The sequence below is a fragment of the Rattus norvegicus genome, chromosome 2 (assembly GCF_021556685.1).
Source record: "Rattus norvegicus strain SHRSP/BbbUtx chromosome 2, alternate assembly SHRSP_T2T, whole genome shotgun sequence".
NCBI classification, from domain to species: domain Eukaryota; kingdom Metazoa; phylum Chordata; class Mammalia; order Rodentia; family Muridae; genus Rattus; species Rattus norvegicus.
Window position 1 is genome coordinate 142,941,671 of NC_141535.1, and position 27,125 is coordinate 142,968,795.

The window sequence follows — 27,125 nt, forward strand, 5'->3', positions numbered from 1 at the left end:
TGCCAGCACAAATTGGTGGTTTTTTTTTTTAGGGGGGGGTGTTGTTTTTAGAGAGAGGTCTCTCTACATAGCCCTGTCTATCCAGGAACTTGCTATATAGACCAGGCTGGTCTTGAACTTTGTATGGCCTTGCTTCCTTCTGTCCCCCATGTACTGGACTTACACAATATGTGCCACTCATTACACCTGGCTCCAGGGTTTCTCTGTAGACTAGGCTGGCCTCAAACGCACAGAGATTCACCCGAGATTAAAGACCTGCACCACCCAAAAGGTTTGATATGGATTAAACTGGACATCAACAGAGAAGAGAGACCCATCAAGAGAAAGAACAGACCATTCCGTAGAGTAGGTTTGGCTTTTTCCAGAGAGTGGACCATAGTACACAGATTCTAGTTTATGTTGGACTACCTCTTACTAGGAGGTATTTGGTTTCCTGTACTTAGACTTAGAAAAAATTATTCTGTATATTAGTATTGTATAGTATATTTCAAGTATACTACATATAGTATGTTTCAAGATTAAAATTTATTTTACAACAAATTTATTCTGAAAAGAGGTCAACATAATCAGGTTTGAACTGAACTTTTACTTGTAGAGCTGTGGTATACTTGATAAAGAAAATGGATTAGATCTTGAGAAGGATTTTACTCATAAATGGGTAATAAAGAGAACAAGGTCCCAAATAAGTTCTTTTAAAGTATCTTCCTTTTTAATTTCTGAGACAGGTATCATTATGTATCCCTAGCTGACCTGTAACTCCTGTGTAGACTAGACTGACCTTGAACTCAAGACCCTCCTGCCTCTCCAGTGCCGCAATTAAAGGTTCATGCCAACTTTCCTAGTTTAAAGAGCAATTGTTGATCTGTTAGCAAAAAAGAAGGAGGAGGAGAAGAAGAAGAAGAGGGGCTGGGGATTTAGCTCGGTGGTAGAGTGTTTACCTAGGAAGCGCAAGGCCCTGGGTTCGGTCCCCAGCTCCGAAAAAAAAAGAACCAAAAAAAAAAAGAAGAAGAAGAAGAAGAAGAAGAGGAAGAAGAATTTTTTTTAAATCCTTTTTTTTTTTAAAGGAATATCAGGTGTTGTGTTTCATGCTTATTACCTCAGCCCTTGGGAGGCAGAGGCAAAATGGTGAGGAGTTCAAGACATCCTGAGCTACTGGATGCCTTGTCTTTAAAAAAAAAAATGAAAACCAAAGTTAAGAATATTGATGGAAGTTTTTATATAGCAGATTAGTTGGAGGATGGCATATCAACAGATAATGTCAGTTTATTTCTGCTTAACACCAGAGATACAGGATAGGGAGGGAGAGAGAAACATCCGGAGAGAGAAACATCCTTGTGATGACAGACATTCAAGGAAAAAACTTCAGAAGAGCCTGATCTAGTTGTCTCCTAAGAGGCTCGGCCAGATCCTGACAAGTACAGAGGTGGATGCTCACAGCCAACCATTGGACTAAGAATGGTATCCCCAATGGAGGAGTTAGAGAAAGGACTGAAGGAGCTGAAGGGACTTATAGCCCATAGGAAGAACAACAATATCAACCAACCAGACACCCCAGAGCTCCCAGGGACTAAACCATAAACCCGTGACTCCAGCTACATGTGTAGCTGAGGTTGGCCTTGTCAGACATTGATGGGAGAAGAAGCCCTTAGTCCTGGGAAGGCTCCATGACCCAGTGTAGGGAAATGCCAGAGTGAGGAGTCAGGAGGGAGTAGGTGGGGGGGGGTACCCTCATAGAAGCAGAGGGATGGGGGTGGGATAAAGGTTTTCCAGAGGGTAAACTGGGAAAGGGGATAACATTTGAAATGGAAATAAATAAAATAGTCAATAAAAAAAAAAGACAGACATAAAGACTCCACAAGTTTTCAAAATGGGCAAAATAACCAAATGAGTAGATAGACCATCACAAAACAGACACCAGTCTTCACTCTACCCAAAGCCAGTGGCAGCAAGAAAGGGCTGAAGGCTGTGGGCTGAATAGGAGTTGCACTGCAATTTATCCAACAAGCGTAGCACGCAACTCTTGAGATACAGGAGGGAAACTTCTAGAACATCGTGCAGTCTGTTAATGGTAATCATCCAAGAGGGAAGATAGGATACAAACATTAGAGAGAGGGAAGGTGGGAAGGGAGAATAGAAGTTAGAAGAGGAGGGCAGGAGAGTGGAAAGGTAGGGAGAAAGCAAAGAAAGGGTGCAGGGCTTAAAACAGCTACCGAGGAGGAAGTGTCTGCCTTTCTACAAAATTAGCTTGTTCTGTTCTTTCAGGTATCACATTAGTTACATTTAACTATTGAACAAAATTCCCAAGATAAGCAGTATAGTAAGTGAATTTCTTTGGATTCATGCTTACAGGGTAAGACAGCAGGCTCTGTTGATTTATGTCTGTGGAAGGGCAGAGACCTTGTGGTAGAAGGACAGCACTGAAAAGAGCCGCTTGCTTCATGCAAGCCAAGAAGGAATAAAAAAATTGTCTTCAAAGTCGCACACCTAATGACCCAAGGAGCCATGTCCTCCAGCTAGGCCTTTTGTCCCAGCAGCAATGGTGAATTCATCCATTGATGAAAAAATTCATTCACCTCTCAACACCACCACCACCCAAGGACCAATCCTTCAACAATGAGCCTTCTGGAAGGACACTCAGTGTCCCAAGTGTTATTATTGAAGGCCCATTAGGGGAAAACTCCTGGTTAGGAGACTGGAGTGGGTACCCACAAGTAAACAAGATTAAGAACCTGGCTAAGAGACCACCCCTAGGAAACAGGGTCACCTTAAAACAATGAGGAATTTAAGAAGAGAATCATTCCTTTAATGAGATATTGTACTTTTCCTTCCCAGAATTCTTGACCCTAGTTCACAGTCACTGCAAACTCCCAAGAGGTTACCCCACTTTTCCATATGTCCTTTTCTTTCAGATGCTGGACAAAACCTAAACACTCTTTTCCTGATTTAGAATTTCTTACTCTATCCCTACTACCTCCCTCCCTGCCATGCGACTGCCTGCCAGTATGTACTGGGGCTTGAAGTGCTCGCTATAGGCTGTCAGTAAGGCACTCAGATGTGGATGTAAAAACCAGACAGAAGAAGATGAAGTTGGAGCTCATGGGTTTGGACTAACACGCTGTTCTTTTTCCTGGTGACATCCATGATATGTGTGTCCTGTAGAAATGAGAAGCCCTTAGCACAGGACTAAGAATGTACCTTCCAAACCAGGAGTCAGATGCACGGAGGGGAATCCTGGGAAGGTGGCGAGCTGCAGCGCATGTCTGTGTATTACAGAGGTGAGGTCATGGGTCAGCAATAGTCCATATGAGCTAACGGGTAACTGATGTTTTCCCCCTGCCCACCAGGACTCGCAAGAGTCCTATCTAGGTAGTCCCCTGCCAGGAAGCCCCGGAAGCCCGGGAAGCCCGGGAAGCCCGGGAAGCCCAGGAAGCAGGTATGAGGAGCTGTCACTCAGCCGAACCAAGCTTACATATCACAAAGCTGCCATGTTAAACCTAGAGGAGGGAAATGGTTTTTAGTTTCCTTATGTGTGTACATGTGGTGTTTCTTTTTAAGAATTACTTTCAGGTATTGTGTATGTAGGGAGGTTCGTGTGTAGAGATCAGAGTACAACTCTGAGAAGCCAGTTCTCTCTGTATGTCATGTGGATGGAACCCAGATAGTCGGGCTTGGTAGCTTGCACCTTAACCTGCCGAGCCATCTCGCCGGCCCTTTGTGTTGTTACTTAAGCTAACCCAGGGTTTCTCAGTTTCTATACCCGCTGCCAGTTCCACTACACGGTCCCATGGCACCCTATGTACACCATCATAGCACCTAAAATTCTTTCTTCTCCTGCCCGCTTATGGTCTCGGCATTTGCGACCCACGTGGCTTCTCACTTTTGATTGGGTGTGCCCGCTGCCTGACTTCTTCAGTGGACGTTCCATATTCCTGAATTCTCCCCACGATACCTTTGGCTATCCTCCCACAGTTTGTTCAGTCCCTGCAGTGATCTCACTCCTATCACACAAGCCCTGGCTTCCCACTATTTCTTTTGAATAGTGGTAGAAGCTTTGGTGACCTCAGACCTGTTATGTTCTCCTTCTTTTCATCCAGAATGGGGACTCCTCAGCATGTCCACTTCTTTTGAGCTTTGGGTCAGGCATGTAGTAAGTGATAATTAAAGGAGATATTAGCCCTGTTATATTAATGGAATAAGTTGTCCTGCTCGGGAGAAACAGAAAGCCCTTAATACATGGACCTTTGGGGGACATTTAAGATCATATACAGTAAATATGACATTTGCAAGCATCCAATGTTAATAATGGGGGACTAGAGAGATAACTCAGTGCCGAAGAGCTCTGACTACTCCTCCAGACAACCTTAATTTAATTCCTAGCACCCACATAGTAGCTTTCAACCACTTCTGACTCCAGTTCCAGGGGATCTAATGCCTTCTCCTGGCCTCCGAGAACACCAAGCATGCACACAATGCATAGACACACATGTAGGCAAAACAGCCATATACATAAACTAAACGTAAATCTTTAAAGCTGTTAATATTGTGAGATGGCAGAAAAGCAGAGAGGGAGAGATAAAAAGAGAATTCCTGAGGATGTAGTTGAAGCAAAAATAAAACCCGTCCAGAGACTCATGCTGCCTCCTACTTCCTGCTAGAACAAACAAAATCACGACACCAGAATGGTCACTTGGGTAGCATTAATTGGCAGCTGTTTTTCCACTGTCCTCCAGGTGCTGTCCGGAAAGTTACCACGTACACTTCAACCCCATGTTTATGCTTTTAATCTTATGCTTATATATGTTTTATAATAAAATCAGTAATGCAGAACACCCATAGCTGTATATGTCAGAAACTAAAAAGTAAGCAAGCGAACGTACCCACTTCTGGCTTCAGTAAATGTAGTCGTTCTCAAACGTGAGAGCATTCTGGCTTGCTGAGTACGAGGAATTCCTATCCCTCAGCCTCCTGCGGAGCCAAGAACTCTAATTCTATGCTAAAGACTTAGGATGTCTATAGCAGAAGAGCCATCAACAACGCTGTGAACCTGCTCTTATAAAAACTTTATTCCTTCCTATTTTCTTTGTCTTTAATAACCTCACTAGCACTAAAAACCACAGATCTCTCCATCAAAGAATGCACAGATAAACGCAAAGAAGGCCTCCAAAATGTCTGCGCCACACATCTTTTCCTTTTCTGTGATGCCCTGTTCTGTTTGCAGCCAGAGCTGTCACCATACCTAGACAAAACTATCTGCTGCCCTCTAGTGGCAATACATAGCAATTACGTCCAAGGTACCGTCCTAGAGAATTAAACTTTTCTTCAGTAGCTTCCCATGGGGAAAAAAAATGTTTTCCAAAAACCTCAAAGAACGAGGAATGGAAGTGATAAAAAGCCAAACCAATCAGAAATTAAAGGTTTCAGGGTTCACACCTGGACAAAAATCTCTAACTCATGATGCTGCCAAGTAATAAGGCACCACAGTTGGGAGCCAAGTTACGTTTTCTATCCTTAGATAATGGTAAATGCTGTGAGAAATATCTGTCCTGGGAAGAAGGGGACGAATACTCAAAAGGAAAGGGAGTTGTGTGTGACCACATGCCACGTGTGTTTAAACAAGCCAACGCTGTTTGTCTTTGCAGTGTTCTCATTGTCCACCCTTTCTTATACTAATTTTATAAAGAAACTAAAAGTTAACAAACTTGGCTAAGACACAGTAACAACTGCACAGCAATGAGTGTTTTAACTAGCTGCAGGAATGGAGCCAGGGCAACTTTAAAGGAAATTGCCCACGTGTGCCCTCTGTATTAGTTAGGATGTTATTGCTGTGACGAGACACTGTGCCAACGGCAGGCAAGGAAAACAGCATGGCTTCTGGAGAGGTGGCTGAGAGTTCTACATCTGCATCTTCGGGCAGCAGAAGAATGAGCCACTAGGCTTGCCTTCAGCTTCTGACACCTCAAAGCCCACCCTTCCAGTGACACACTTCCTCCACCAAGGCCACACCTACTCCAATCAGTCCACACTCCCAATAATGCCACTCCCTATGAGATATAGGGCCCATTTTCATTTAGACCACCTAACCCTTCCATTAACACTTACACACCCACTCTCTACAGGGCACCATGCATGAAGTGTCCTGGATTTTTTTTTTCATTAAAACTGCACTCTCATTTTGCTTCTCTGAAGCCCTTACTTGACTCCAGGATGATTTTATAGATGAGTTTGTTTCCTAGGCTATCAGGAGCTAATTGCTATTAATTTTTGCAAACTCCACAAATTAACTCACATCATTGTACCCAGATGTTTGACTGAAGCCCTTCATCCTAATGATGGGAAGAAAGATCAGGTCTCCTGTCTGTGTTGTAATAAAATGATCTGTAATTTGGTTTGTCATTTATCCAGAGCAAAGCTGTAGTTAAAATGTCAACTTCTGCAGCTGGAGAGATGGCTCACTGGATATAGAGATTTGGATGAGAATGGCCTCACAGGCTCCTTCCTGTATTTGAATGCTCGGTCCCCAGTTGGTGGAACTGTTTGGGAAGGATTAAGAAGCACAGCCTTGTTGGAGGACATGTGTTGCTGTGGAGTAGGATTTGAGGTTTTAAAAGCCTGTATCCGTGTAACTGGAGATCCCAGTTAACCATCTCAACCCCCTCCACCCCAATTCCCCGCCCACAACCTAGAACTGGTGGATCAGATGGAAGCTCTCAGCTACTGCCCCAGAGCCATGTTTGCTTGCTGGCTGCCATGCTCCCCACCTGGATGGTTATAGACTCAATCATCCTATGGAATCATGAGTCTCAAGTTAAGTGCTTCTTTAGAAAATCATTAGCCTTGATCATGGTGTTTTGCTATAAAGGTGTAACTAAGATGGTGAATAAAAGGCTCCCTGAGTAAATATGAAGACCTGAGTTCTGTCCCCAGAATCCAGGAAAGTTGGGGGCAGTAATGAACCTGTGTAATCCCACCATCCCCAGGGTGAGATGTAAGGTAGAGACAGGAGAGTTCCCAGCAGCTCTTGCGCCAGACAGCAAACAGGAGACCTTGTACCACGCAAAGTAGAAAGCAATGACCAACCCCTGAGATTGTTCTCTGACATGCACATGTGCGCAATGCCACACACGTCTACACACAAAAAGATAAAAGAATGCCATATTCTCAACCTTCAGTCTGTTAGAACTAGGAGACTGAAAAAAGGTTTTAAGAAAATGAGTGTAGGACTGGGGAGATGGCTCAGTAGTTCAGAGCACTAACTGCTCTTCTAGAGATCCTGAGTGCAATTCCCAGAACTCACATGGTGGCTCACAACCATCTGTAATGGGATCTGATGCCCTTTTCTGGTGTGTCAAAAATCAGTTATAGTGTACTCATATAAATAAAATTTTTTCAAAGAAAAAAGGAAATGAGTGTATATAAATGCCAACAATTCTCATCTTCCAGACATAGAAAATCTACTCACATGCTAACCAAGACAACAAAAAGGAGGATTTCACTGTTTATGGTTCATAAGTTGTGAGAATTAAAAAATGAGACCTCCACCCTAAAGTTAAGTGAATTCTAAAAGTAACATATATAAACCTGTCTCGTTTTTGGGTTTTTTGTTTTGTTTTGTTTTGTTTTTTGTTTTTTGTTTGTTTGTTTGTTTGTTCACATTGAGATGGTCCTGGTATCTGACTTCAAGAAGAATGTTTTCAGGAGTGTTGTTCAGAAGGATAGAGGTAACATTTCTGCCTAAATAATTCCAAGGTATGCTGCTAAGCTAACATGTATATGCATATACACACACACAGAGTTTCTTTCCTTCTAGTTTTGTATCTCCTTTTGCCCTCTACTTCATTTCCAGAATTCTACTTCTCCATTTGTCATTATTCCCTAAACAGCTACTGATATCTCATTTATTATAAACACTTAGGACCTATTTAAAGTGTACAAAAGGATATACAAGTGGTACATTCAAATACTCTGCTGGGAATTAGTTCTAATGCTTTATCTTGATTTGGCCCCCAAATCAGGAATGTCCAGACGCTGAAGGTCCCTGTCCCCAATTAGTTTTTGATTGATCAATAAAGAACCAAGAGCTCCTGCACCCAAATCCCATGGGGAAGAGAGCTGAACATCCAGAAGTGCAGACATCCTGAGACCACAGGATAGACTGCCACTTCTGCACACTTCTACCCACATCCCTGGTCCAAGGGGAAACTTCACAGTGCCTCTGGACACAGAAACATAGGAACAGTCAGCTGCTGCTACCTGTGGTTCTGGTCTGCACCCAAGACTGAACAGAGTCAATCAAACAGCTCCCTGCACCCAAATCCCATGGGAGAGAGAGCTGGACCCTCAGAAGTGTGGACACTCCTGAGAAATCAGAGGAGACTACCCTCTGCCCACATTCCAGACCCAAGAGGGAATCGCCTAGTGCCAACTGAGCCCCCTGGGTACAAGGACCTAGGAGCAATCAGGGGCTGGACCCTTCTGATTCCTGCCCATGCCTAGAGTTGAAAGACAATAACCAGGAGCGCCTACACACCTGAGAGCAGAGCACCCGTTCTCAGAAATGGCTGAATGAAAACAGGAAAACAGTTCTACAGGAGTGCTGACACAGAGGCCTACAGGAGGGTCAAACCACAGTCAGAGACAGCAAGACAAGCAAACACCAGAGACAACCCGATGGCAAGAGGCAAGCACAGGAACCTAAGCAACAGAAACCAAGACCATTTATCAATATCAGAACCCAGTTCTCCCACCAAAGAAAATACTGGATATCCAAACACACTGGAAAAGCAAGATTTAGATTTAAAATCACATTTTATGATAATGATGGAGGACTTTAAGAAAGACGTAAATAACTCCCTTAAAGAACTACAGGGCAAAACAAGTAAACAAATAGAAGCCCTTAAAGAGGAAACACAAAAATCTGTGAAAGAATTGCAGGAAAACGCAACCAAACAGGTGAAGGAATTGAACAAAACCATCTGGGATTTAAAAGTGGAAATAGAAACAATAAAGAAAGCACAAAGGGAGACAACCCTAGAGATAGAAAACCTAAGGAAGAGACAAGGAGTCATTGATACAAGCATCACCAACAGAATAAAAGAGATAGAAGAGAGAATCTCAGGGGCAGAAGATACCATAGAAAACATCAACACAACCATCAAAGATAATGTAAAACCCAAAAATTCTAGCCCAAAACATTCAGGAAATCCAGGACACAATGAGAAAATCAAACCTAAGGAAAATAGGTATAGAAGAGAGCAAAGACTCCCAAATTAAAGGGTCAGTAAATATCTTCAACAAAATTATAGAAGAAAACTTTCCTAACCTAAAGGAAGAGATGCCCATGAACATACAAGAAGCCTACAGAACTCCAAATAGATTGGACCAGAAGAAAAATTCCTCCCATCACATAATAGTTAAACACCAAATGCACAAAACAAAGAAAGAATATTAAAAGCAGTAAGGGGGAAAGGTCAAGTGAAATATGAAGGCAGACCTGTAAGAATTACACCAGACTTCTCACCAGAGACCATGAAAGCCAGAAGATCCTGGACAGATGTCATACAGACTCTAAGAGAACACAAATGCAAGTCCAGTGTACTATATCCAGCAAAATTTTCAATTAACATTGGTGGAGAAACCAAGATATTCCATGGCAAAGCCAAATTTACACAATATCTTTCTTCAAATCCAGCTCTACAAAGGATAATACATGGAAAACTCATACACAAGGAGAGAAATTACACCACACAGAAAGCAAGAATATAATTTTCTTGCAATGAAACCAAAAGAGAGACACAAAAATATAATTCCCCCTATAACAACGAAAACAGCAGGAATTGATGATCACTATTCCTTAATATCTCTCAATATCAACGGACTCAATTCCCCAATAAAAATACATATACAAAAAGACTGGATATGTAAAGAGGACCCAGCATTTGCTGTATAAAGGAAATACACCTCAGAGACAAAGACAGACACTACCTCATGGTAAATGGCTGGAAAATAACTTTCCAAGCAAATGGCCCAAAGAAACAAGCTGGAGTTGCCATTCTAATATCAAATAAAATTGACTTTTAACCAAAAGTCATCAAAAAAGATAAGGAAGGACACTTCATATTCATCAAAGGAAAAATCCACCAAGATGAACTCTCAATCCTAAATATCTATGCTCCAAAGGCAAGGGCACCTACATTCATAAAAGAAACCTTACTAAAGCTCAAAGCACACATTATACCTCACACAATAATAGTAGGAGATTTCAAAACCCCACTCCCATCAATGGACAGATCATGGAAACAGAAATTAAGCAGAGACATAGAGAAACTAACAGAAATTACAAACCAAATGGATTTAACAGATATTTATAGAACACTCCATACTAAAACAAAAGGATATATCTTCTCAGCACCTCATGGTATCTTCTCCAAAATCCATAACTGTTGTTGTAAAAATATAAAAATAAAAGAGTAATGTTGGTCTTTTACCCGCTAGGTCCTACACCTCAGTGCCCCAAGATATCTGCTAGATATCTTGGCAGAAACACAGCCCAGCCCCACACTTTCCTACATTCAAACCCTCACATAAAAGAACACACAACACAGTAATCTTAGATCCAATTGGTAAGATATAATTGCCCACTTAAACATACAAAGCCCAGTACCATCTATCCCTTTAGAACATTAATAACAACCTATAAATACACAGAACAGAATCTTAACATCACCTGCCATGGCTTCTCCCCTCTCTCCATCTCCTGTCTCCTCCTCTCTCAGTTCCCCATCATGTACTTAAACAGTCCCTTTCCCACTTTTTTCATTACTCACTCTGCCCACTATATCAACTGTTCAATGCTTTCCCCCGCTGCTCAGGTTCTACTGGCTCAACTGTCGCCAACTGTCTTCTCTAACCCTATTCTCTGAATCTAATCCCCCTCTCGCTCCCGACTCCTCCCTCTCTCTCCCCTAGTCTCCTCCTCTTCCTTCAAACTTCTCTCCCACCCATCCTTCCTTCTCCTCCAATGACAGGCCTCCTTCTATCCTGTACCTGCCCCTCACCAGTACTTTACAAATTCAATGGAGAGGTGGCTCTGGTGAAGTCACCTGAGTTCTGAGTCCATGACTAGGCAGCTGTCCTTGGGGCAGTGGAATTAGCATCAAAATACAGTAACTTCAGGGCAAACCACAACATTTCAACCTTTTTGTCTAATTAAAAAAAAACTTTTCTCTCAAATAAAAGCTGAGCACAACCACTATCATTTTGTAATTAAGAGCACAAAATATATCTAACACCCAGTCCAACACTATATCAGTTAAACAGAACATTTAGTTATCCATTCCAGCTTAAGAAAGGCTTAAAATCTGTATTATATCTTGGCTAGCTTGTATACTATCTGATAACTATCCAATAAAATATACATATTCAGAGTTATACAGCCTGATAGGCTATGAGACTATAATCAGTCTTCAACCCCGTCAGAAATCTGGGAATGACCAAATATCTATACACAAAGGAAACCTAACATGGCTTCCAGAACTGAGAGGTTGTAGAGACAAATCTCCACTAGCACAGTCCCCTGTTAGCAACATGTGAGCACAAGTCTTCAGCCTTCTGGCCCAAAATCAACTGACAGACTCTTGAAATGCAGATTTTGAAGGGCTGATCACCCTGTCTTGGCAGGGTTTATCAGTCAACTATTCTGCATAATTTGTCCTTTTCCGGACAGTATTGGTCTGCAGATGAAACAGGCAGTTTTGTCCAGTGGCTGCCTAGTCACAAAGTATTGCCTCACCTGGAGGTAGAGATGTTCACAATCTTCATTAAGTCCACCAAAGGGTAACTGTTAGGAGCAGATATGTCTCAACAAAAGATAAATAACTTTAAATCTCAAATTTTGTGGATTTCTGACGTTTTTGAAAACCACCTATCTATATAAGACAATCTGTTCTGTTGTCTTTATATCTTAATAAAATCTTGAAAGTTCTCTCAAAAAATCAGAGCCATGACTTTGCTATTTGAATCTTAACTCACAGGTGTAATCAACTCAGAAGTTTGTAACAACAATAGAAGGACTGGCTCTAAACCTTGTACTTTTAAACTCTTTTGACAAATAAATTCTATACCAAAGCAAAGATATAATTTCAGCTTAGTTACCAAATGAGATTATGACTGTACAATTCAATCTAGCTAATTCCTCCCTGTTAAATTACAACCAATTTTAAGTACCTCATAAAAACAATTTTAGAATAACCACTTTCAGCCCCCCAAAGTCCAGGGAATTGGGGTGACGACTCCTCCCTAACTTCTTCAAGCTGTACATGGGCGTTGAGATATCCTTGGGGGTAGGGGGTAGGAAGAATGAAGCAAATGCTGTAGCTGATGTGTCCTGACTGGACCCAGCTGAAAGTCCTTGAGACCAGGATTCCAAGTAGGTAGGCACGCTCTGTAAAATACAACTCTCAAGAAAAAGTTTAGAATCAAGATATCTTTTTGTTTGATTCTCCTAAATAAATTTTTCAGGCGGTCTACCTCTATCAAATCTGATCAGTATGATTCTGTGAGGTTTCCAGAGCCTAATCACACTTTTTAAAAGCACAAAGACAAAATCTTTCTCCCAAAATACTGTGTTCCTTAGTCTGAAACCAGAAAAGCTTGTATCTTGCACTCTCTCCCAGAGTAATAATATAATCATAAAACTCAAAGTCACACCCATCATGAATATTAAACAATTTTTTGAAAAAGGAAGTAAGCTAAACAATGAGCCTGATAGCCTTTGTACTCTGTGATATCGGGACATTATCCCAAAGTTCCCGTGGAGCCCACGTTAAGAGAATTCGAGCTTCCTGTTGTGGTATATATCAAAAGTAACCACAAACCCTCGCTAGCCAGCATCAACGAGCCATATGGCCTTTAGCGGTGTAATTCATAAAACAAACCAAATACCTTTTATCAATTGCAGTATCAATAAGCAACACATCAAACCAGGACTTTAGCCCAAAATATCTCAATCTGTTAAGCTCTCTACCCGGAGCCACAGATTTTTCTTTAACCTTAATAACTTCTAAAATATATGCATTCACTCTCCTTGGTGTTACAGACATTTTCTATCAATTCTAATACCAATAAACAACTTAAAACTCGGGAATTTAACCCAAAATATATCCATCTGTTAAGCTCTCTACCTGGAGCCACAGATTTTTCTTTAACCTTAATAACTTCTTAAATATATGCCTGCATTCACTCTCCTTGGTGTTACAGACATTTCATCACAACTCTCTACTTGGAGTTAGTGACTAATTTTTCCCTATCTAAGTTCTGAACCGTGGATGAAAATCCCCACCTGATTCAGGTAATCTCTTTACTCTCTTCTTTCTAAAAAACGAACTCAATCACCTTTTAATAATACCTGTAATTAAGAAATAGCTTGTCTAACTAGGATTTCAACCCAAAATTCCCGTGGAGCCCAGGTTAAAAAGAATATGAGTATCCTGAAAGATTTTCTAAACAACTTTCTTTAAAAAGCAGCTTTTAATCTTTGACTCTCTGATCTGCCATTACTTATCACACAGCAGGGGACCTACAGCCTGCCAGCCCCAGTGGCTTCCCCTTTCTTTGTTTGAATTCCCCAGCTTAAGATATCACATGACTTAACATGGCGCCGGCCTCCTCTTACTTAGAAAATAAAAACTTTCTCTCAACTCTCAGGATTACTAGTGGATTCTTGCCCATCACCTTGGCGCGCCATCTGTTGTTGTAAAATTATAAAAATAAAATGGTAATGGAGATTTCAACACCCCACTCCCATCAATGGACAGATCATGGAAACAGAAATTAAACAGAGACATAGAGAAACTAACAGAAATTACAAACCAAATGGATTTAACAGATATTTATAGAACACTCCATACTAAAACAAAAGGATATATCTTCTTCTCAGCACCTCATGGTACCTTCTCCAAAATCCATAACAACATAATCAGTCACAAAACAGGCCTCAACAGATACAGGAAGATAGAAATAATCCCATGCATCCTATCAGATCACCACGAACTAAGGCTTCAATAACAACAATAATGACAGAAAGCCCACATATACATGGAAGTTGAACAATGCTCTACTCAATGACTTCTTGGTCAAGGAAGAAATAAAGAAAGAAATTAAAGACTTTTTAGAATTTAATGAAAATGAAGGTACAACATACCCAAACTTATGGGACGCAACAAAAGTGGTACTAAGAAGAAAACTCATAGCTCTGAGTGTCTGCAAAAAGAAACAGGAGAGAACTATGTCAGCAGCTTGACAGCACACCTAAAAGCTCTAGAACAAAAAGAAATAAATAAATCCAAGAGGAATAGAAGGCAGGAAATAATCAAACTCATGGCTGAAATCAACCAAGTAGAAACAAAAAGGACTATACAAAGAATCAACAAAACCAGGAGCTAGCTCTTTAAGAAAATCAACAAGATAGATCAAACCCTTTGCCAGACTAACCAGAGGGCACAAAGAATGTATCAAAATTAACAAAATCAGAAATAAAAGGGGATACATAACAACAGAATCTGAGGAAATTAAAAAAATTCATCAGATCCTAGTACAAAAGCCTATATTCAACAAAACTTGAAAATCTGGATGAAATGGACAATTTTCTAGACAGATACCAGGTACCAAAGTTAAATCAGGAACAAATAAACCATCTAAACAATTCCATAACTCCTAAGAAATAGAAGCAGTCATTAAAGGTCTCCCAACCAAAAAGAGCCCAGGTCCAGACGGGTTTAGTGCAGAATTCTATCAGACCTTCATAGAAGACCTCATACCAATATTATCCAAACTATTCCACAAAATTGAAACAGATGGAGCACTACCGAATTCCTTCTATGAAGCCACAATTACTCTTATACCTAAACCACACAAAGACCCAACAAAGAAAGAGAACTTCAGACCAATTTCCCTTATGAATATCGACGCAAAAATACTCAATAAAATTCTTGCAAACCGAATCCAAGAACACATCAAAATGATCATCGATCATGATCAAGTAGGCGTCATCCCAGGGATGCAGGGATGATTTAATATATGGAAATGCATCAACGTAATCCACTATATAAACAAAATTTAAAAAAAGCAAAAAACACATGATCTTTTCATTAGATGCTGAGAAAACATTTGACAAAATTCAACACCCCTTCATGATAAAAGTCCTGGAAAGATCAGGAATTCAAGGACCATATCTAAACATAGTAAAAGCAATATACAACAAACCAGTAGCTAACATCAAACTAAATGGAGAGAAACTTGAAGCAATACCACTAAAATCAGGGACTACACAAGACTGCCCACTCTTTCCCTACTTATTCAATATAGTTCTCGAAGTTCTAGCCAGAGCAATCAGACAACAAAAGGAGATCAAAGGGATACATATTGGAAGGGAAGAAGTCAAAATATCACTATTTGCAGATGACATGATAGTGTACTTAAGTGACCCCAAAAGTTCCACCAGAGAACTACTTAATCTGATAAACAACTTCAGCAAAGTGTCTGGGTATAGAATTAACTCAAACCAATCAGTAGCCTTCCTCTACTCAAAGGATAAACAGGCTGAGAAAGAAATTAGGGAAATGACACCCTTCACAATGTCCCAAATAATATAAAATATCTTGGTGTGACTTTAATTAAGTGAGTGAACGATCTGTATGACAAGAACTTGAAGTCTCTGAAGAAAGAAATTGAAGAAGAGCTCAGAAGATGGAAAGATCTCCCATGCTCATGGATTGGTAGGATTAATATAGTAAAGATGGCCATTTTGCCAAAAGCAATCTACAGATTCAATGCAATCATAATCAGAATTCCTACTCAATTCTTTATAGAGATAGAAAGAGCAATTTGCAAATTCATTTGGAATAACAAAAAACCTAGCATAGCAAAAACTATACTCAACAATAAAAGAACTTCTGGGGGAATCACTATCCCTGACCTCAGGCAGTATTACAGAGCAATAGTCATAAAAACTGTATGGTATTGGTACAGAGACAGACAGATAGAGCAGTGGAACAGAATTGAAGATCCAGAAATGAACCCACACACCTATGGTCACTTGATCTTTGACAAAGGAGCTAAAGCCATCTAATGGAAGAAAGATAGCATTTTCAGCAAATGGTGCTGGTTCAACTGGAGGTCAGTATGTAGAAGAATGCAGATCAATCCATTCTTATCACCCTGTACAAAGTTTATGTCCAAGTGGATCAAGGACCTCCACATCAAACCAGACACACTCAAACTAATAGTTAAAAAAAAAAATAGGGAAGAGTCTCGAACACGTGGGCACTGGAAAAAATTTCCTGAACAAAACACCAATGGCTTATGCTCTAAGATCAAGAATTGACAGATGGGATCTCATAAAACTGCAAAGCTTCTGTAAGGCAAAGGACACTGTGGTTAGGACAAAACGGCAACCAACAGATTGGGAAAAGATCTTTACCAATCCTACAACAGATAGAGGCCTTATATCCAAAATATACAAAGAACTCAAGAAGTTAGACCGCAGGGAGACAAATAACCCTATTTTAAAATGGGGTTCAGAGCTAAACAAAACATTCTCAGCTGAGGAATATCGAATGGCCGAAAAGCACCTAAAGAAATGTTCTACATCTTTAGTCATCAGGGAAATGCAAATCAAAACAACCCTGAGATTTCACCTCACACCAGTCAGAATGGCTAAGATAGGAAACTCAGGTGACAGCAGATGCTGGCCAGGATGTGGAGAAAGAGGAACACTCCTCCATTGTTGGTGAAATTGCAAACTGATACCACCACTCTGAAAATCAGTCTGGAGGTTCCTCAGAAAATTGGACATTCTACTACCTGAGGACCCAGCTATACCTCTCTTGGGCATATACCCAAAAGATGCTCCAACATACAACAAAGACACATGCTCCACTATGTTCATAGCAGCCTTATTTATAATAGCCAGAAGCTGAAAAGAACCCAGATGCCCTTCAACAGAGGAATGGATTAAAAAAATGTGGTATATCTACACAATGGAGTACTACTCAGCTATCAAAAACAATGACTTTATGAAATTCGTAGGCAAATTGTTGGAACTGGAAAATATCATCCTGAGTGAGGTAACCCAATCACAGAAAAACACACTTTGTATGCACCCATTAATAAGTAGATGTTATCCAAAAGGCTGCAATCCTCAGACCACAGGAAGCTCAAGAAGAAGGATGACCTAACTGCAGATGCTCCCACCTCTTCTTAAAAGGAGGAACAAAAATATCCATGAGGGGATATGGAGGCAAAGTTTAGAGCAGAGTCTGAAGGATCGGCCATTCAGAGCCTGCTCCACATGTGGCCCATATATATACAGCCACCAAAACTAGATAAGATGGATGAGGCTAAAAGGTGCATGCTGAAAGGGACCAGATATAGATCTCTCCTGAGAGACATATCCAGAGCATGTCCAATACAGAGGTCAATGCTAGCAGCAAACCACTGAACTGAGAACAGGACCCCCTTTGGGGGAATTAGAGGAAGGATTGAAAGAGTTGAAGGGGCTCGAGACTCCATAAGAACAACAATGCCAACCAACCAGAGCTTCCAGGGACTAAGCCACTACCCAAAGTCTATACATGACTGACCCAGGGCTCCAACTGCATATGTAGCAGAGAATAGCCTTGTTTGGGTACCAATGGAAGGGGAAATCCTTGGTCCTGCCAAGGTTGGACCCCCAGTGCAGGTGAATGTTGGAGGGGAGCAGAAATGGAGGTGGATGGGGGAGAACACCTGTATGGGAGAGGGGCAAGGAAGGGGGGCTTATGGACAGGAAACTGGGAAAGGGAATAATATTTGATATATAAATAAAGAAATATATCTAATAAAAAAATAAAAGAAGAAGAACAACCAATGGTCAATGGCTGAGCAGAGAGGGACTTTTAGGTGCCCAGGAGAAGAAACACAGGGAGAAAAAAGAAAGCATCTACACCAGGACCGAACAGGAGGGCTTAATGGCAGAAACGTAGGTACGAGAAGGAAAGCAGCTCCAAAAGGGCTGCCCAGAAGCGTCTTGGGCAGCAAAGATAAGATTGGCACCCAGAAGGAGCCAAGGCAACAAGATAAAATACAGATTTAAGAGGTGTTAAGTCAGGAATCCCGGATGGGAGAATGTGCTGGCTGCGGAGAGGTTTAGAAAAGCCCTACCATTGAACTAGTCAAGGCATAACAAAATTAGCTGGCTCATGAGTATCTTTCATTGGAGAAACCAGAGAGCTCTTGAGTGGGTACAGCGCATGCAACCCGTTAGGAGTCAAAGCAGTTAAGTAATTCACCGCTACAACACTCAGCCATTTTATGTAAAGGTCTGCAGAGTTTGGCATCCTGAAACCAATTCCCCATGGCCAGTGAGTGACTTCAATTTCTCCTAATGCTCCTGGTACCATATAGGTCCTTGGGCATGGAAAGAGTCAATTTCTCTCCGTTTAAGTCATCCACCCATCAAAACCGTTTAGTGCAGTAGTTCTCGATGCTGCAAACCTTTAATATAGTTTCTCATAGGCTGGTGACGCCCCAACCACAAAATTATTTCATTGCTACTTAATAATTTTGCTACTGCTGTGAATCATAAAGTAAATATCTGATAGGCAGGATATCTGATAAGTGGCCCTCAAAGGGGTTGCAACTTACAGATTGACAACCACTGTTCTAGTGGGTTCCACCATGCACATAAGATAAATCTCAGCTCTGAAACTGCACTGTCTCTTCAAGGTTTCTGTATACCTGGCTTGTCTGGGATCAGCTTAGTCTGTATAGCAAGACTTGCCTTAGGGTGAATGAGTGACCATCTGTGTTCTCTGTCTTGTTTCCTTCACCTGAGATGCCTGGGAGCCTCCTGAAGACAAAAGGCTCAGGCCAGCATCACCCACTTCCCTTCACAGCTGTGTGTTCCCACAACCGTCACAGGCACTGACTGAACTCTCAGGTCAGGGTTCTACAAAGGCGATCAGGTTTACCTTCTACCTGTATCTGTGCTCTCTGCCTGTACAGTGCCTGTGCTGCACCAAAGAATCAGCCACGTGCATGCTGATGCGCGCTTAGCTCCTTCTTTGCCTAGGCTTGGAAAATGCAATGTTAAAGAAAACTCACTCCTCTCTAGAGAGATTTATCTGCTTACTGGAACTGTGCTCTGGAGGGCAGAGGAAGCCAAGTGGATGAAGTTCTATGCAGATGCTTGCTTTTAACATAAACATGACTGCATCAAGCACCCTTGCCTCAGATCCAGAAGAGCATTTCTCTGGAGCCCAATATAGGTGTTGACAGCGTATGCAAAACTGTCCAGCATACCTTCTTGCCCCTGGGTATTTATGGCTTGAAGATTGTTCCCATGAAAATTAACTAACCTGGAAGCTTGATCTACCTCTATCCCCATAAACCTTACCTACCGTTCAGCTGTATGCAAAGTCTCTGCCTCTCCGTTCAGCTCTATATAATAAACACTTGTGGTTTGGGGTTTTTCTTCCAGCAGAGAACCAAGTCCCACAGACCCCAGCTTGTCTGTATGTTTGTCCTTTTTCATTCTACTGCCACCCCAGTCAGGTCCTTGACACCATACCTTCCTGGGAATAGAGTTGGGTACACTTATCTATGAGCTGAATGGAATTCAGTGTAAATGTCTGGGAACATCTTATAATAACCAGTAGATACTGAAATGTGGCACTTTTGACCAAATTCTACCTGGCTTACACTGAGTTCTGCTTCAAGGATCTGAGTATATCAGGCTGACTCACTCTGTTTCAGGAGCAGAGTTCACAGACTTGATTCACTCAAGTGACCAGAAACTCATACACAGGGGATAAGGTTTCTGATCTTGATTCTATATTCACGCTAATACATTTAAAGAACTTCTTTATTCTGGGTGAGGCACATGTCAGCCCTCCAGTCTCAGCATAGCACCTGAAAGATTTGTCAAATGTGCTCCCTGTGGAGTGCAAGTAAATTATATAATCAGCAGCTCTGATGTCCGCACAGCCATCCACACAGTGTTTAATCATAGTTAAAAGGACTGAGTGTCCCAAGGGAAACACCCTATCACACAGTAGTCATTTTGGGGACTGGGGGGTGGGGGTGGGCACACGATTCTCTGTGTAGTCTCAGCTGTCTGTGAACTTGCTCTGTAGACCACACTGGCTTCACCTATCTGTGTCTGGGGTGCTGGGATTAAAGGTATGCACCACCATGTCCAACTCAGGTCTTAAATTTTAGTACTGGCAATAAAAAAAATTCTCCACACATTATGATCCAAGGAAAAATTTTAAAGAGAAAAGAAAAAGAAACTGGTAAGAAAAGGACAGAGGAAGGAAGGAGAAGAGAAGGAGTGAGAGGGAGAGAGAGAAAGGGAGAAGGATGGAGGAGGGAAGCGGGAAGGGGAGAGAGAATAGAGGGAGGAAACTCCTGAACACGGGCGTCAGCTGTAGTCACAGATCTGTTCATCCAGCTCCACCCATCCACTACATGGACTTACTGAGACATTGTTCCATTAATTAATTGGCAAACAACTTGTTCAACCAACCTTCCTTACAAACTCTTTCCCCTTTTTGCAGTACTGTTTTTCTATGTGTCTTCTCTCTACCTCAAATATTGCTTGGCGTGTGAGCTTAGGAACTAGGGCCATGGTGGAGAACAAAACAGAACTAGCTGCCAGCTACATTGGTTAAAGCTCTGGTATCCACTCACACATCCGCCAGCACTGCAGTGTTTGTTTTCCTATATTCTGGCCAGCACCTGTTTCTAGCCCTTTTGAATTTTATTAGAGGTGAAATAGTGTACAATTTGTGATCAGAAGTAGTAATGGCCCAGCTTTGTCATTCATGTATTTGCATTGCTGGGCCATTGGTGGGACCTAGATGGAAGAAGGTCATTACATGTCTTTGAAGAGTATGTCTTATCCCTTAACCATTTCTCTTCCTGCTTTTTGGTCACCAAACAGTAAAATTACCTTGATTGACTATTCCTTTCTCCCATGATGTTTCAGCCTTGGCTCGGGCTGATAATCAATGGAGTCAGTGGAATAAAACCATGAAATTGAACTTCTGAAGCCATGAACCGAATTAATTTCCCCTATGCTCTCTCCTCTAAACTCTGGTATTTTGTCACGGCAATGAAAAGTTGATACAGTACATAAGGGAGACCAGTAAGACAGTAGGAACAGCAGGAAAAGAAGTTGTGGTTGAAATGAAGCATCTTCCATAGCCTGGAGCATTTGAACTCGTGGCTGCCAAAAGACTGCAGTTTGGGAAACTTAGAGGTCTGGCCTTGAGGGAGAACCCTGCCTGCTGTGATGGCTGAAGACCTGAGCCTTCAGCTTCCTGCTCTGACCAGTACGTCTGCTGCTTAGGAGCTGGGAGCCATGCCTTCCTGGTAAGACAGACTCATGCCCTTTCTCCTGTAAGTTGTATTGGTCATGTTGTATCAACCCAGCGATAACAAGTAACTAGTATAGGAAGAAACAAAGCCAGAGCTTTCTCTCAGGCAGAAGCCTACAGCAAGCCTCTGCTGGATCCCTGGGAGACTTTCTAGCTTTCTGCTTGGAAGGCTCAAATGACTCCGGGGAAGGTAAGACGGGATCTAAAGTGAACTGGGTAAACTATGCACTAAAGAAATAGAAAAAATTAACTCAGCAATACTGCAAGGATTGCGTTGTTCAGGAGTAAAATACTTTCCCTTGATTATACAATGTCAAGCCCTAGACTGGCAATGGTGACAAGGTTTTTTTGCATGTGTGTTGTTGGGAGTGTCAACTGGCAGTCATTTTTAGGTAAAATTATATACCAACGTAGAATACATCAAATTTAAAGCCACATAAATTTTGAGGCAAGACTCCATCCTAGAAACTTCTAGCCACAGGCTGACTGTCCACTACAGCAAGAAATAATCGGGGTTGGGGGGGGGGGGGGGACCTACACAAAATATATTACTTGCAATTTAAAATAACAGGATATGATAATATGTACCAGGGTGGAGCTGCTCACGAGACACTGTTTGCTTACTGAGTGACCACATGGGAATGAACTGCTCAGCATGGGGAAGCCATGCCATTCATCATCTACACCAATGTGAGAAACTTGATGAAACCAGACAATATGTAAATGCTTTGTGAAGTGTCAGCATGCGGTAAGCGCTCCATAAGTATCAACAATGTCATGTTAAGCAAAAAAAAAAAAAAAAAAAAAAAAAAAAAAAGTATCAAACAGCCTATATAATTGCTTTTTTTTTTTTTTTTTTTTTTTGCTATTAAAAAATAATTATGCCATAGCGGGGGGAAAAGCCTTTTTTTTATTTGAGATTTGGGGAATGTAAACCATTTATTATGTGAGTACTTAGCATTTTCAACCAAAAGCCCTTATAACTTTCAAAGTAAGCAAGCAGGCTGAAGGCTACTGCTGGGTGGTAAGGCTCCTGCTTGGCCTGTGTAAGACCCTGACTTCAGTCCTCAGTACTGCACAGGAAATGAGTGAGGAAGAAACGTAGCTCTAATGACGACATAAGCCTGGTCTGGTGGGGCGGAAGCACCTCATTCCTAACAGAGTTAGCCCCCAGCACTGCAAGCAGGTAGGTGGGGGAAGCCACAGTAACAATGAGAAGCATACATCGGCCAGAACCCAGATTCAGGATTAATGATAGCAGTTTGCTTTGTTTCCAGTTAAAACAAGGGGGGAAGACACCATGTTGTTAAAAACATATTTTTTGATGAGGGTGTTCAAAGGGTAATGAGGGTTCTTTTATTTGTTTTTTAAATTCGTACCTTTAAAAGTCTTCCTGGGTACCTCAAGTGAAATAAGATATAAAAATCCATGGACATTCATATCATTGAAGGCCACGTAGTCCAAAGCACATTTGCCTACAGAACCTCAGATCTCCCTGTCTTTCTCGTTGTCTGCCAGGGGTTGTAGAAGCCACTTCAGATCCACCCAAAGCCCTCAGTAAATGACCATCCCACGGGACAGAAACAAAGGCCCAAGTTGAAGTTCAATCGTATTTATTTTTTATATAGAATTGCGAAGTAAAACCTGTACCAAACTCCAGATAAAATGGTTTGATCTGATGGATTTGGCCGCACATTTCCTGTATGTAGAACATACTGGATTATAAATCAACAACACAGGTCCCACTTGGTAAAACATAGAAATAAAAAAAAGAAAAGAAAAAATTAAGTTAAAGTATTAGCACATATACAGTGTCAGAAGGGGTCTCCGTCAATCACCATTTTGAATTAACCGTTTTCCTTTCTGAATGGCTTGTTTTGTTCCACGAAAGTTGGACTTTCAGAAGTTGCTTCTAATCACATCATAAGAACACAGTACTCCGTGACATGCCTATCAATTCACGTCACCTTCTGCAGATTCCTTTCTGCTGAACAGTGCCCAGGAGGCTGAGGCTTATTCTGTTTTATGTGCTTCTCACACACCGAGAAATCAATCACAGGAATACATTTTACATCCTGGATACTACAGTGAAACTCGGCCTAAATATCACCTACTGCTAACACATGACAGAATGTTTAGCTATTCAAATGCTTCGGTAAAGTGTATCTTACCAAGAGAAATGTGTTTTGAATCAAACTTTTAAAAATTTGTCTATTCTATGACAAAATTTGGAGATGACATGGCAAAATGTATTGACTTAGGACTAAGAAGACTAGATTGTCTGATAGTTGGCTTATAGTACGATATAGTATATGAATAGCACCTTATTATGAATTCTTAGAAAATATTAATACTTATAATAATACCAAAGAACCACTAAGAGACTGCTCTGAGGTCTGGGGTGATTCTCCACTGGGGAGCACTTGCCTGACACACATGAAGTCTTGGGTTCACTCAGAACTAGGAAAAAAAGGTCTGATTTCTAGCTTTAGTGTTCTGTAACAAACCACATTTTATGTTCTTAAAAAACAACAATCATATCTGGCTTTATCTATTAGTAAACAGTCAAGGGCCATATTTTATTCTAGAAAAATACTATATTAATTAAAAAGGTTTAAACTAATTTACTAAGAAAATTATTGTAGTATTTCATAATGCCACAAGCTTACTAGAAAATTGCTTCTAAAACTTGGTAACATAAATCATAGATGATTTAACTAATTTTTTTTTAAAAAAAGTATCTTTTTTTTACACTTAATAACCTGAAATGCATCTATAAAAATATTTTTAAATACAGTAACACTGTCAAGCTTTGTTAGGTCCCTTGTGTTTTGGCTTGTTTTTGGTTTTCCTCAGAAAGAATGTATAACTCTTTTTTGCAACTTTTGCTAACAAAAGAGGAAACGAAAGAGTGCTCCCTTTCAACCTAGTAGCAACATAAATATCTTTGCGCCTCTCTCGGAGTGCTCAGAGAAAACAAGGAATTACTTGGACATAAATTGGGGTTCCTTCAGGAAAAGAGAAATCACTTTAAGAGTGCTGGAAGTCACAAGAGTCCATGATTTTGTCTGTCAAGACGTTTGGCAATACATGGACAGTGTCACAACCCCTCCCTCTCCTACCCCTCCCCGGTAAAGTGCACCCTAACCCTCTTCTCCCTAACTGCAGTGTCTTTTGGCATAAAGGCGATGAGAGAAAACTGTTGCTTTGCTCTTTGAGGCACTTTCTCACACGTCTTGCTTGCCTTGTTTTTGGGGGGTTCTGACACATCTGCTTCATTTCACATCAACTGGCCTTTCCGCCATGTTCCCTGGCTATGCGACTTTGTCTCTGACCTTTCTACTTGCCTCTTCCCACCAAGATCAAAATGTACTCTGTGCATTCATATTCCCATGGATCAAAAGGGATCTCACTGAAGATCCCCAACAAAGCCCCCACCCTCATGGCAACTGAAAGCTGCCTTCCAGATTCTTGATGTCTTTGCAAAAAATAAAAAAAAAGAGATTAAATTCATAGATTATAAATAACGTCAGTTTGAAACACTAAACAGCTAAGGACTTCATTGCAAGCGCAGGCAGACTGCCGGCCAGATGACCATGAAACTCTCAGTCCTATAAGCTAACAAAACAATGTTGGTTACATACGAGGTATTGAGTACATACCTTATACTTCTCTTACCAACTTAGCAAAGGGATTGGGCTAGCATACTTAGGAATCAATTTTACTGAATTCAGAAGTACACATCTACACCACATACCCTGACAAGGGCCTTTCTGTATATGCTAATCAGAGATCTGCTTCATTCTTCAGTTTCATAGATAGGATTATTTTAAACACTTGAAATCTTGAAAGCAGAACTAATAATGCCTCAGAATACAAAATGCAGCATACAAAACGCATGTGACATCAGGCTGCGATCTATGTTGGCCTGACGTTTTCAGAACAGGTTCAAAAGACAAAAAATATAGTTGCCACGATTTATCAAAAACATTAGGCTACCCTTTGTAATAGTTACAAAATTACAGGGTTTTTTTTAATATAAAAACAAACATCAAATTCTAGGCTGCATTTTGAAAACAATCCAAGTTGCGATAAAAAATAGTTTTGCTCTGTAATCATTCACACTAATACCAAACTGGTCTCTTTCACACGATCTGTCCTGCAAGAATTGTGACAGACGTTGCGGTTACTCTCCTGTTCACAGAGCTGAGCTGCTATGCAGGAAAATGATGAAGGGTGACAACATTAATACTCTGTGTCCTTGTAAACACAGAATGAGAGAAGCCATCAGAGCCAGCGTGGATTCCAAACTACACTGTATTTCCTACAGGAGAAAATCACTATCCATACAGTGACTTTTTTTTAAAGGTCAAGTTAAATACATTTCAAAGCATTTGTTACTACTGTTATCAGTACAGTTTTTGAAACTGTAAATCAGGTCTTTGTGCACACTTCCTGGACCAAGCTGCCTATCAGAATTCACTGCCTGAGGTCAGCTTTTTATGGCTTAGAATCAATTGATACATGAATTTAAGCTAATTGCAATAAAGCTTGGCCATAGGGCGGCAGGCATTTTCTTAAAAAAAAAAAAAAAAGTTATTCTGCACAATCAATCCTGCTTTATCTGCCACAGAAATGCAGGCTTGCAGAAAATGAAAAGAGAATATTTATTTGTGTGTAACGTAAGTTCCTGCAAATCAAAACCAGGCAATGATTAAGCGGCCACATGGACAAGGAGTGTGAGTACGAGGGCAGACCGCGGTGCAGCTGCAGGCCCGCTCCGCTCCAGCACTTGGTCCACAAGGCCCAGGACACGTCAGCTCACGGCGGCATCACACTACAGCCAGGTGAGGAAGGGCTCGCTTTTGTTCAGAGCAGACTCTACATCATTGAAGAGGGGGATCAGATCTTCAGACTCCAAAGTCCCGAGGTCAACATTTGTTCCTGGGAGGCAGTCCAGGAAATCAGGGAAGCGGGTCTGCTGGGGATTGACGGTCATGGGTGTCTGACCCGAATTTTCACCTGTAGTAGAACGAAGGGTAACCAGGTTATTTCCTCCTTGTACGTTCTTAATTTTTTTTTTAATTTAAATTTTTGTTGTTGTTCAAGATAGGGTCTCACTATGTCCTCTGACTGTCCCAGAACTCACTATGCAGACCAGGCTGGTCACAAACTCACAGAGATCCACCTGCCTCTACCTCCTGAGTGCTGGGATTAAAGGGATGTGCACTCTCATCTTTTATGAGTAATACGTTCTACCTGTGCATCATATGTACCCACAGATCAGAGAGTATTGATTACCCACAGAACTGGAGTAACAGACAGTTGTGAGCCATCATGAAGGCAATGGGACTTGAGCAAGGGTGCCCTGGAAGAGCAGCCGATGCTCTTAACCACTGAGCCACCTCCCCACACTTTTCTTTTAAGCTCTTGAGAAGGGTACAGATAATTCAAGTATTACTATGATTCACGATTCATGTCTACAGACACATTAGCGACCTAGTTCTATTTTGGAAGTGTTTATCCCGATAAGACTAGAGTTCTGCAGAACACAAATTAAGAAAAATGCTAGAAAGTTAAGCACGCAGAATTAGACACGAGAATGCGTTCTTCACCTAACAGTATTATGGGAGGAAATGCATGGAAACCTGGTATCACACAGCTCACCTTTTCACTGTGTGACCTGAAGCACACTTAATTTGTCCCATTCTC

The 27,125-nt window shown here is 41.2% G+C and overlaps 1 protein-coding gene and 1 long non-coding RNA gene across 4 annotated transcripts in view; both read right to left on the reverse strand.

The window, feature by feature from the left end:
• LOC147996262 (uncharacterized) overlaps nucleotides 1-5,216 on the reverse strand; it is a 30,584-nt gene extending 25,368 nt beyond the window's left edge. Inside the window, exon 1 of the long non-coding RNA XR_015674728.1 lies at nucleotides 4,878-5,216. This is a non-coding gene — a long non-coding RNA (uncharacterized LOC147996262). The remainder of the gene's footprint in view (nucleotides 1-4,877) is intronic.
• Nucleotides 5,217-23,009: 17,793 nt separating this feature from the next.
• The window catches only part of Wwtr1 (WW domain containing transcription regulator 1), a 119,005-nt gene continuing 114,889 nt past the window's right edge, over nucleotides 23,010-27,125 (reverse strand). Inside the window, exons 7-8 of one of the 3 annotated variants that reach the window (XR_015660521.1) lie at nucleotides 23,170-26,435; nucleotides 23,010-23,057 (exon numbers count right to left, since the gene is read on the reverse strand). Coding sequence is in view for 2 of the 3 variants with exons in the window: in XM_087619449.1 (XP_087475575.1) it covers nucleotides 26,251-26,435 (185 nt within the window). In the remaining variant the exon portion in view is untranslated. 3 annotated transcript variants of the gene reach the window in all.